Genomic DNA, 12,063 nt, shown 5'->3' with positions numbered 1-12,063 from the left:
TTTTTAGAGTGGGCATACTAATTGAGGAAATATGTTAATTGAAGCTTCATTTTTAAGTGTAGAAAGTAATTTGAGGAAATTTTGGTTGTTTTTTTAGATTTGGTAATCTTGCAATACCTAAAAATTAACAGCATTTTGTCACATTGAGAATATTTTAAACTAAGTCAGGCATTATGGCTTATACCTCTCTGTAATCCTAGCATGGGAAACTGAGGGGGAAGATTGCCACAAGTTCAAGGCAAGCCTGGGCTACATAGTGAGGCCCTATCTCAAAAATGCAAGGGGAAGAAGAGAGAATATTTTTACTATACAGAATAGATAATTTATTGTAACTTGGACATATGCTGTGTTTATTGATGTATTAATGTCTTGATGAAATATTTTTATCAGTTTAAACATTTTGTATTATTTCCAAAGACACTGAAAGTCATTCTTTTTATATTCTTTGAAAGTAAGAGATACAAGTGAATGTATAAAAATTTTAAAAATAAAAAATATTTTAAAAAGAAAGTAAGAACTAATTATTAGAAGTAGAAGTAACATTAAATGTGGTAATATTGGTTAAGATATGTTCAGGAAAGAATTATTACTGGGATAATGAATTATATGTTGGGGAAAGCTGTTTCTTCCTCCCTTTCCCTTTGTTTTTCTGAGACAGGGTCTCATATGACTCAGGCTGTTCTCAAAGTTGCTATACAGTTATAGCTAAGAATGGCCTCGAACTCCTGATAAGTACATTTTTTAGTATGTTGCTGTTTTTTTTTCTTGTGACATAGCAGTGTGTGTGTGTGTGTGTGTGTGTGTGTGTGTGGAAGCTAAAAGAAAACCTTGGATATTATCCTCAGAAATAGAATCTACCTCTTTTTGAGGTCTCCTTCTAGCTTGGAACTCTGCAATTAGGCTAGACTGGCAAGCAGTGAATCCCAAGGGATCCACTCTTCTTCCCTCCCCCTCTCCTTCTCTCTCTGTTTCTCTCTCTCTCTCTCTCTCTCTCAAACACACACCACACACGAGATCCTATGCTCGACATTTTTGTATGGCTGCTAAGGACTGATCTCAGGTCTTCATGCTAAGATATCTCCTGCAGGAATTAGTTTAACAAATGTTTCTTTAGGTGAAAGATTGTTTTGTTTTATTTTTATTTTGCAAATTAATCATTTGTGAACTTTACCCTTTTATATTATCAAGTTTTCAGCACACCATAAAAGTAGCATCAATTTTGCCTTTGAAAAGTAGCATACAAGCACGTAACCAGTTCTGTGCTAATTTTATCCAGTAAATTGATTGAATCTTATTATTATTCAAGTTATTAATAGAAAATAAGCCATTAACTGTTTCAAAATCAGTAAAATGTGAGCTCCTATAGAGCCAATGCTTATTAGATTATTTTTCTCAAACCATCCCCAGCTCTCTAATTCCCTTTTGAGACAGGGTCACAGTAGCCCAGACTGGCTTTGAATTTGTGTTAGGTAAGCATGACCTTGAACTCCTGATTCTTCTCCGTCCACCTTCTAAGTGCTGGGATAGCAGGTGTGCATTGACATGCCAGCCTCGCACCTTCCTTTTTAACAAGCTTCACATTTGCATTTTAGGTTGACATTGATTGCAATCAGAAGGTGGTAGTTTATGATCAGAGTTCCCAAGATGTTGCTTCTCTGTCGTCAGACTGCTTTCTCACTGTACTTCTGGGTAAACTGGAGAAGAGCTTCAACTCTGTTCACCTGCTTGCAGGTGAGTCTGGGATACAGTGGAAAGGATACACAGTCTGTTATTTCACTGTATATAAGCAGTATCACAACTGGTATATAAAGTGATTTACAGCTTTTGATTGATGTAACAGTTCCATTGATCTTGAATACTGTTATTCTTCCACATTAAATTAGTTACTGGTGTTTTGCTTTGCTTTTTGTTTGTTTGATTTTGAGGCAGGGTCTCACTATGTAGCCCAGGCTGGCCTCCAGTTTGAAGCAGTCCTTTTGCCTCAGCTCCCCTAGTACTGGAATTATAGGTATGAACCATCATGCTTAGCTTGGCCAGTGAATTCTTTTTTATTTTTATTTTTATATTAATTACATTTATTTATTTGGTGTTCCAGCTGTAGCCCCTCCCTCATTCCCTCCCAATTCCACCCTACCTCCCTCATTTCCTCCCAAGCCCCTCTCCAAGTCCACTGATAGGGGAGGTCCTCCTCCCTTTCCATCTGACCCTAACCTATCAGATCTCATCAGAACTGGCTGCATTGTCCTCTGTGGCCTGGCAAGGCTGCTCCTCTCTCAGGGGGAGGTGATCAAAGAGCCAGCCACTGAGTTCATGTTAGAGACAGTCCCTGTTCCCCTTACTAGGGAATCAGCTTGGACACTGAGCTTCCAGGGGCTACATCTGAGCAGGGGTTCTAGGTTATCTCCATGCATGGGCCTTGGTTGGAGTATCAGTCTCTGAAAAGATCCCTGTGCCCAGATTTTTTGGTACTGTTGCTCTCCTTATGGCACTCCTGTCCCCTCTAGGTCTTCCTATCTCCCCCTTCTTTCATAAGATTCTCTGCACTCTTAACCTGAGTTTGGTTATGAGTCTCAGCATCTGCTTTGAAACACTGCTGGGTAGTGTTTTTAATACATGCTAGAGAGGATGTGGAGAAAGGGGAACTCTCCTCCATTGCTGGTGGGAATGTAAAGTTGTACAACCACTTTGAAAATCAGTCTGGCACTTTCTCAGACAATTAGGAATAGTGCTACCTCAAGATCCAGCCATACCACTCCTAGGCATATATCCAAAATATGCTCAAGTACACAACAAGGACATTTGTTCAACCATGTTCATAGCATCTTTATTCATAATAGCCAGAACCTGGAAACAACCCAGATGTACCTCAACTGAGGAATGGATACAGAAATTGTGGTACATTTACACAATGGAAGACTACTCAGCAATTAAAAACAAGGAAATTATGAAACTTGCAGGCAAATGGTTGGATCTAGAAAAGATCATCCTGAGTAAGGTATCCCAGGAGCAGAAAGACACACACGGTATATATTCACTTATAAGTGGATATTAGACATATAATATAGGATAAACATACTAAAATCTGTACACCTAAAGAAGCTAAGCAAGCAGGAGGACCCTGGGTAAGATGATCAATCCTCACTCAGAAAGACAAACGGGATGGACATTGGAAGAAGGAGAAAACAGGAACCAGGACAGGTCAGTGAATTATGATCTGGCTAAAAAGCCTCTTTGTGTTTTATTAGCCGGAAATGTCACATATAGCCACTTGCTTTTGTCTGATGATTTTGCTATGTACCTGCTGTGTAAAAACACTGAGTGATCCACATCTCATCTTAGTTCTTACTGTTTGGCCAGAGCCAGACCAGCGTTACCGTTGTCAGACTCTTACTGAAAACACTTGAAGGAGACTGCAGATATAAGCTCACTTTCCTGGGCATATGAATAATGAAATGAGGAGCAAATTGTGCAGATTGTTTCTTCTAATTGTTAGGTAGACTATTTTAAAACTTATTTACATGTGTATTTCTGTGTGTGATTTTTTTTTTAATGCTTAGAAAAAAGTCTCAAAATATAAATGCTAAGCACAGTATTAACTGAATTACACTCCTAGTCCCAGTTTTTAAAAGAGTTTATGTGTCAGGATATTCCACCTTAGTTGTTTTAAACACTTTTCTGGTAGGGAGCTCTGACTTGACAGTATGGTCAGCAGACAGCCGTTCTGTAGGTTTGTTCACAGTGAGTTTCTAGTGTAGGTGTCTTACAAGTCCTTTATTCCCTTTGCTGAAAGGCATTCCTTTGTTTTGTAAGAAGGTTCTTAAAAATCATGTGTGGCTTTGGGAGAGGCAGCCACTGGGCTACAAGGAAGAATAGGGTTCAGTATAACCAGCTGGACTGACCTTATGACACACTGAGTCAGAATCTCGCATTCCCATTTTATACAAGAGATGTGTCCTAGCTGTGTGCAGTGCTGAGTTAATGGTAGAGTTATCAGGTAAGGTAGGTTTAGAAGTCACTGAAGGTAGAACAGGGATGCAGCTGTTCTCCTCTGTGCTGGATCCAGCACTTATTCCTGCTGCTTGCCCCACAGAACTCAAGCTTGGAAGGAAGGGAGAGATAGGCTGTAAGAGCCACTTTCAGTGTTTGATAATACGTTAAACCCTAACTATTGAGAAAAGGAAGAAAAGCAAGACTGGAGGAGTAAAAAAAGAGTGTGTGCTATGGAGGAGTCCAGGTCCTCTGTTGACTTGGTGTGAGACTGCACTGCTACCCTAAGTTCCTAACATTTTTGTTGACACATTCCTTGAAGCTGAGAAATACAGGGGCCATGTTTATCCCTGCTGCTTATGTCTGAATGTCTTTAGAAAAGTCTTTTAACTAGAATCAAGTTTGTTTTTCTTTTCCATCTATCAAAAAATAGATATTCAACTTACTCTGAGAATATTTTTTGTGTGAATAGATAGTAAATGTGAAATATGGTTCAGCAGTCTTTTTGAAAACTATCATTATTATGAACTAGAAGACAAAATAATCAGTTACTAACATTGACTTATGATCAACTATTTTGGTTTAATCTTAAGGAAACTTTAAAAAGCAAATTTGTTTCTTGGCTTTGTTTACCCACTGTTGATCACTTTATTATCTTAGTCTTTCTGCTGTTGTCCTTATCAAAGAGTGCTAGATTTATTTCATAGAACTTAAATAAATATAAGAGAAAAAAAACACCCTTTAATTCAGGCTTTCATTTTTCTTTTAACATAGAAAATATGCAGAAATGGATTAATTTGATAGTAAGTAGTTTAAAAGATAACATACATATAAACAGTATTATTATTACCTTTCCTTATCCTGTTTTTGTTGCTGCTGTTGTTGTTAGAAAGGGTCTTGACACCTATCTCATAGTCTTCCTGTCTCCGCTCCTGCCTCTTTATCATACACTACCAACACGTGCTGGCATGGCATTCGTTCTTAGTCATCTTTCTCAGCCTTCTGAGCGTTGGAGTTATGGGTAGGAGTAGCCATGCCTGGCTCTTTTTCCCCACTGATAAAAGCAGAAGGGCAGCTTTGGGTGTGGTATAGTGGTAGGGTATGTGTTTAACATGTTTTATCCTGGGTTTAATCTAATCATCCCATTGCTTCTGGAAGGAAGGGTAGAAGGAAGGAGAGGATAGGCCCACATAGTCATAGTCTTTCTTTTTGTTTTCTGTGATCATAGAAACCAAGCACGAGTAAAGTGCTGTGTCACTCAGCAATAGCCCTAGCTCATTTCTGTCCTGTAATGAGGGACAGGATAACTGTACAGCAGATAAAGCTCATAGATGAGTCATGGACTTCAGCTCTTTCACATACAGATAGTGGTTCAGGACTTTTCCAAGTTCTCACTATATGCCTATGGCTCATACCTACAGGTATTTCTAGAATTTTCTTAAGCCTAGATTGGAAGTTTTTTTTCTTTTCCTTTCTGTAGTGTGTGTGTGTGTGTGTGTGTGTGTGTGTGTGTGTGTGTGTGTGTGTGTGACAGCCTTTCTGTGTAGTTCTGGTAGTCTTGGACAACATAAACAGGATTGGCCTCAGACTCATAGAGATATTCCTGCCCCCGCCTCCCAAATGCCAACTCCTGCCTGGTCTAGGATGCTTTTTCTTACTTTGGAAAAAATGTATTTATTTTATTTCGCATGCATTGGTGTTTTGCCTCCATGTATGTCTGTAGGAAGGTATCCAGATCCTCTAGAACTGGAGTTACAGATAGCTGTGATCTGCTCTCTTAGAGTTTTATTGCCATGAAGAGACATTATGACCAGTGCAACTCTTACAAAGGAAAACATTTAATTGAGGCTGGATTATAATTTTAGCGGTTTAGTCTGTTATCCTCATGGTGGGAAGCGTGGCAACATGCAGGCAGACATGATACTGAAGAGGTAGCTGAGAGTACTATGTCAGGATCTGCAGGCAGCAGGAAGAGAGGGTGACACACTGGCTCTGCTTGAGCTTCTGAAACCTCAAACCCCACCCCCTGGTGACATACCTCCTCCAGCTAAGCCATACCTACTCCAACAAGGCTATACCTCCTAAAAGTGCTACTCCCTAAGGGCTTATGGGTGCCATTTTTATGTAAACCACGACATTTGCCATGTAGTGCTAGGAATTGAACCAGAGTCCTTTGGAAGAACAGCCAGTATTCTTAACCACTGAGCCACCTCTCTAACCTAGGGAACTTCTACTTAAAGACCTTTTTGTTTGTTTGTTTTGTTTTGTTTTTTTGAGACAAGATTTCTCTGTGTAGCCTTGACTATCTTGGAACTCACTCTGCAGACCAAGTTGGCCTTGAACTCCGAGACCTACCTGCCTGTGCCTTGCTCTTAAAGACCTTTTCTAGTAACTCTCAGCCTTTTAGAGATTTAGAGTCATGATCTTCACAATGTATTAAATTATTTTAGCCAGAGGGGTCATCAAATAAAAGTATATCTGCTTAATCCTATATATATTTGAGTAATTAAATACTATTATTAAGTATTTTGTGAGATATAGTCTTAGGTACATTGCTAAGAGCTTTTATAAACATTAAGTCTCTAAACACAGCTAAGATCTTAAATTACTGTTTGCTGTGATTAAAGAGCAAATACTTTTTTTTGGAGAATGTTTTATCTAGTATAGATTGAAGTGAACAGATGTATTTTAAGTCTTTATGTATTTAAAGGGTCTAGAGTGATTTAATAGCTCTGTTAATAACTATTAAGTTTCTGCTTAACAGAATTATTACTGTTTCCCAAGGAAAACATAATAGAACTCAGTTTTTCTGGTTACAGATTTGCTGTCTGTGCTGTGTTTTTTTTTTAAACTTTTTATTTATTCTTTGTGAATTTCACATCATGTACCCTAGTCCTGCTCATCTCCCTACCCCCTCATATCTGCTTTTTTCCCTTTTAACCTTCCCCCAAAATAAAAACACACAAATAAACAATAACAATGACAACAACAAAGCAAAGCATAGAAAACATCTCATTGTGGAAGCTGTAGTGTATCCACAGAATATCCCTCTGTCCACACATCTTCACTTGCAGATGTTCATTGCAGTGAGTCATTGATCTGGATCAAGATCTTTGGCTTTTGTGACACCATCAATATTGGATCCTCATCTGGACTCCTCCTAGTTGCTGTCCCGTCTCATGGAGATCCTGAAGCTTTGGAACAGCAGGACTGGCCCTTCCATGCATCCCAACCATTCACATATAAATTTTGGAGTAGCCATCTCAGAGCCCTGGACCTGGGCCTGGGTGGTAGTAGAATTGGTTAGCCCAACTCTTTCTTATGTGCTCCACCAGGGTGAGCGCTCTAGCTTGTTCCAGCTAGACTACCCAATGCTGCCATCAGCTAAGATCAGCAGGAGCTCCCCTGCTTTCATGTCCTCAGGGCTGGCTCACCTGCACCCATGCTTCCAGAACCCCATTATGCTGCGCAGTCAAGGTTCAAGGTCCCACTCTCCCAAGTGATGCAGCCTGTGAGGGGCGGAGCCAGCACTCCTACTCTCACACCCTCAGTGCTGGCTCACTGGTGTCTTTGCCATCAGGTCCAGCTTCATTGTGTTGCCCGCGCCGGGTGCAGAGCTGCTCTCCTGAGTGCTATAGCCAGCGAAGGGACAGAGCCACCTCTCCTGCTCTCATGATCCCTGGGCCAGCTCTCTCAACTGCTGCAGGTGGTGCGGGGCATGGTAGCGGTGGGGCATCATTTCACTCCATGCCACCTTAAGGTAGATGAGTGGCGGGTCAGCTCTCCCTCGCTCTTACCCTCAGGGCTGACTCACTGGCATCCTCTCAACCAGGGATAGCACTACTGTTCTGCCCAGGAGAGGTGCACCAGCTCTATCTAGTGCTGCATTGGGAAAGATGGGGCAGCTCTCCAGAGTACTACATCCAGTGAGGGGCGGGGCCACTTCTCCACAGCCCCTGGACATACAGGTGTTCCCTGGCAGCTGCCCCAACCAGGGGCATCCCTATGTCTCTAGTGGCCATATGAGCCACGGACATTGACACAGACCCCTGACGCTAAGTAGCCATAGACTCAGACTCAAGACATGGTCCTCATGCCAGCTTGGGTTGAGACCTAACCATGTCCCCAAGTGTCAGGGCTGGCCATTCACAACAGGCTATACCTCTCCACCCTTGAGTCTCCAGTTCCATCTTTCTTCAAATGCTCCAGCTGCTCCACTTCTCTTTTTCTCCCATCTGACCATCATGGTGGCTCCAGCCGCAGGCTGGCCATGAGACTGGCAGGCCCCAGGGTAACATCCTCCATCCATGCTCTGGAGTGTGTGAGCAATCAGGTTTTTATGGCCTACCTGTGCCGTGTACTGGAGGGCAGATCTTTGGGTGACATGGGGGTCTGCAGGCCTCTGTCTTCCTCCTTCCGCGCTGCACTGTCTGGATTTGATTTTATTGGATTTTGAGTCCTAGGCATAAGACAGCTTTGGCCACCAAGCCAGGCCTCAAGCTAGGATGAATAAAGGTCTGCCATCTGCTCTGCTCCTAACTGATATAAGAACAACTGTGAACAAGGTCTTTGTTACGAGGGGATAGTCTGTGCTGTTGTTACCAATTCTATTGCCTCGTTTGATGATGCTTCTCCTTTGAAAATAAAAACATTTTCAGTCATTCCATACCCAAACTTGTATATCTGATAAGAGATTAAAATAAGTACATTTCAGTAAAAGAATTCCAGTTATTCAGAATTGGTTACAATTTGTTAAAAAAAAAAAAAAAAAGGCAACAAAACCCCAAACTGAAAGTGACTGAGTTACGGAAAATAGGTGTTCACACATTGTATACATATACAATGGAATTATTTAACCTTAGAAACCAAGGGCTGAGGGTTACAGCTCAGTGGTAGAACATTTGTTTAACACAGATGAGGTTCCAGAGTCAATCTCAAAACTGGAAAAAAAAAAAAAAAGCATGGTATTTCCTATAGCATGAACCAGGAAGCATCTTGCTGAGCGAGGTGAGGTCCAGAAGGCTAAGTGCTACATCACCCTCGCTCACACGTAAGACAGAGAACTGCAGGGCAGACATGGGGCTGTATGCTTGCAATCACACCGCTGGGGAAGTGCAGGCAGAAGCATCAGGCTACGTAGGACTCTGTTTCGACAAACCAGAAGCAAATAAACAAGCCCAAAAGGAAAACAGTTGAAAGGGTAGAGGGAGTGATAGGACTGATGTTGGTCGAAAGGTACAAACTTTTTGAGTTGAATAGGTGTCTAGAGGATGCAACATGGCAGACATAGTCAATAATATATACTTGGAATCTGCTAAGAGAATACAGGGTGTGTTGTTACTATATCTGCAAAAATAGTTCATCAAGTATGGTAACATTTCAAAATTTCTATCAGGTGATTGCTTATGAACATGTCTTACTTGCCAGTAATACTTCAAGAAAACTAGAAGAAAAAGAATCACTGTTGCCTACTTGTTGCCATATATTTGCCCCGTGTTCTCTGAGTCTTAGTTTTCATTAAATTATTGAAATTAGATTGTCTTTCCTGCAGTTGTTACCTGCCAATGTGTTTGTCACTTCCTAGCTACCAGTGACTAAGTGCCTGAGAGTGTCTTTTCATGAAATAGGCTACAGAGCCAGCTAAAGTCGTAACTCGTTTCCTCATTCTGATATTTTCACAAGCCAAACAAAAGCACCTGAAAGACAAAGTGACATCAGTCTTGTCTTATCCCACTTGTGTCATTACGCTCTGGAGAGATGCCAGATCTTGGCATATTTGGTTTTTTTCCCCTGTGGGCCTTCAGAATTTGATGGGCATATTTGTGGTTGTGCTGTGGCTTGGTCTCTAGGGAAGGGGCCACTGGGAGAGCAAAGGCTTGTTCCTGCCCTAAAGAGCTTCCCTGGTTCTCTTGTGGCCTCCCTTCTCTGAGAAGGAGATGAGGGAATGGCGCCAGGGTGGGGGTGGGGGGATAAGGTTGGGACTGGGAGGAGAGGAGGGAGGGGCTGGGATCAGGCTGTACAGTGATTAAATAAATACATAAAAAGAAAAAAAGAGTCTCCTGGTTAATTTGGGAAATATGTCTAAACAGAATGCAACAAAGGAAAGCACATGAGCATGTGTCATATGATACAGTGATAAGAGATGATTCCATGTGTCGTCTGTGGAAACGGGAAGATTTACTTACAGCAATGGAATTTTAGTTGAACCTTGATAACAGAAACATTTGAGTGTGCAGGTTCCTTTGAATTGAGTGGAGAAGTTTGAAGTGAGAGTTCAGTGGGGAAAGGCTCCTGTTACACACACACACACACACACACACACACACACACACACGTGACCTGAATTCAATCTTCAAAACCCACATAAAAGAAGAATTAACCCCACAGAATTGTTCTGTCACCTCCATATATGTGCCATGACACACTCCTCTTTTGCAAATAATACATTAATTTTTTTAAAAGCCAGGAGCTGGAAAGATAGCTCAGTTAGTGCAGTGCCTGCCTAGTGTCCACAGAGCTCTGGATGTAGTCTCCAGCACTACATAAAGTGGGTATGGTGGCACACACCTGTGATTCCAGCATTCTATAGGCTGACACAGAAAGATTATGAAGTCAAAGTCAGCTTGGGTTTCATAACTTAATGTTTAAAAACAATAAACAGCAACGAAAATGGAGGATTAGTGAAGAGACTGGAGTATCTTTTTTTCTGTAAAGGGGAAGAAATGGGAATTGAGACAATTGATACTAAATTATATAAGCTCTTTAAGATTTTTTTTTTTAGATGTGGGCATTGTGAGCTGTCAAAGACTTGGCTATGACATCTGTCACCTCTCAATCACCAGGCCTTTTTTCTTCCATCTGTAAGAAGTCTTCATCTCCTGTTACCTCAGTCAAGCTAACACTTTCAACCTTCCAGAATGCTCTAGGAACCTCTAACTTGTCTCACATCCTCTGTCTTGCCACATTCCAGTCCATTATGCAGAGTTGGAGCCAAAGTTAAGTACAGTTTATTTCCAGATTGTTTCACTTTTCAGTTTGATATGTGTTAGTAATCTTAAGATAAATTATAGAATCCCTAACTAAGCCTAACAGCGGCTGCCTTTGTCTGCCTCTCTGACTTTAGCAAAGCCACTTTATCTCTTCACTTTCTTTCCTCTCTCCTCTTCCCTTCCCCATTCTCCCTATCTCTCTCCATGCTCTGCTCCCCTCTTCTATATCACTCCTTCCTTCCTCCCACCTTCTCATCCTCTCTTTTCTTTTCCCCTCCCTCTTTTCATATCATCAATCTTTATCCCATTTCCTTTGACTCTGCAGCCTCATGGTCTTTGGACCTCCGCAGAAAACCTTTTCTTCTCTGCCTTGGAGTCCTTTCTCTGCCATTATCTAGGTGTCTCTTACATTCAGTGTAATTTTATACCTTCTGCTGGTTACCAGGTTTTAGCTACCAACCACAATAGGTTAATGTTGTATGATTATTTGGCTAAGATTTGTATCACTAAATTGTTGACTCCAGAAAGGGCCTCCTTTGCCTAATTGTGTCCATATTACAGTACATGCTCCCTGAATGATTTGTTTGTTTATTTGTTTGTTAAGACCCAGTCTCTCTATGTAGCACTGGCTGTCCTGAACCCCTGTGTAGACCAGTCTGGCCTCAAACTCACAGAGATTTGCCTGCATCAGCCTCCCAAGTGTTGGGTTCAAAGGTGTGCACCACTGTACTAGGCTCTTGAATGAATTTGTTGTTGTTTTTAAATGTAAGTGTGTGTTTTCGTTTTTATTATTGCTTGGGTTATTGAATAGGGATCATTTTCTTCCTTTGCTGCTTTTTGAAGTCTCCTATGAAATTTTGAAGTTGTTCATAGAGGTTTTATTGTTTTCACTACTGTAGATTGAACCTAGGACCTAATGCATAGTAGGCAAATGCTCTGTCATTGAGCTATACTCACAGCTATTACATTTTCCTTTTGAGACAGGATCTCACTAAATTGCCTATGCTGCCCTTTAACCTATAATTTTCCAGTCCTAGTTCCTAAATAAGTAGGATAACAGACCTACTCCACCAGACCCAGCTAAAGA

At 41.2% G+C, this 12,063-nt stretch overlaps 1 protein-coding gene across 1 annotated transcript in view; it reads left to right on the top strand.

The window, feature by feature from the left end:
• The window catches only part of Dusp16 (dual specificity phosphatase 16), a 77,335-nt gene that overhangs the window by 29,476 nt on the left and 35,796 nt on the right, over positions 1-12,063 (top strand). Inside the window, exon 4 of the mRNA XM_060384305.1 lies at positions 1,593-1,731. Within this exon, the coding sequence (XP_060240288.1) occupies positions 1,593-1,731 (139 nt within the window). The remainder of the gene's footprint in view (positions 1-1,592; positions 1,732-12,063) is intronic.

This window comes from Meriones unguiculatus, chromosome 5, assembly GCF_030254825.1.
Source record: "Meriones unguiculatus strain TT.TT164.6M chromosome 5, Bangor_MerUng_6.1, whole genome shotgun sequence".
Classification (NCBI taxonomy): domain Eukaryota; kingdom Metazoa; phylum Chordata; class Mammalia; order Rodentia; family Muridae; genus Meriones; species Meriones unguiculatus.
The sequence above is the reverse complement of the archived record's forward strand: the minus strand, read 5'-3'. Positions and strand labels throughout refer to the sequence as shown.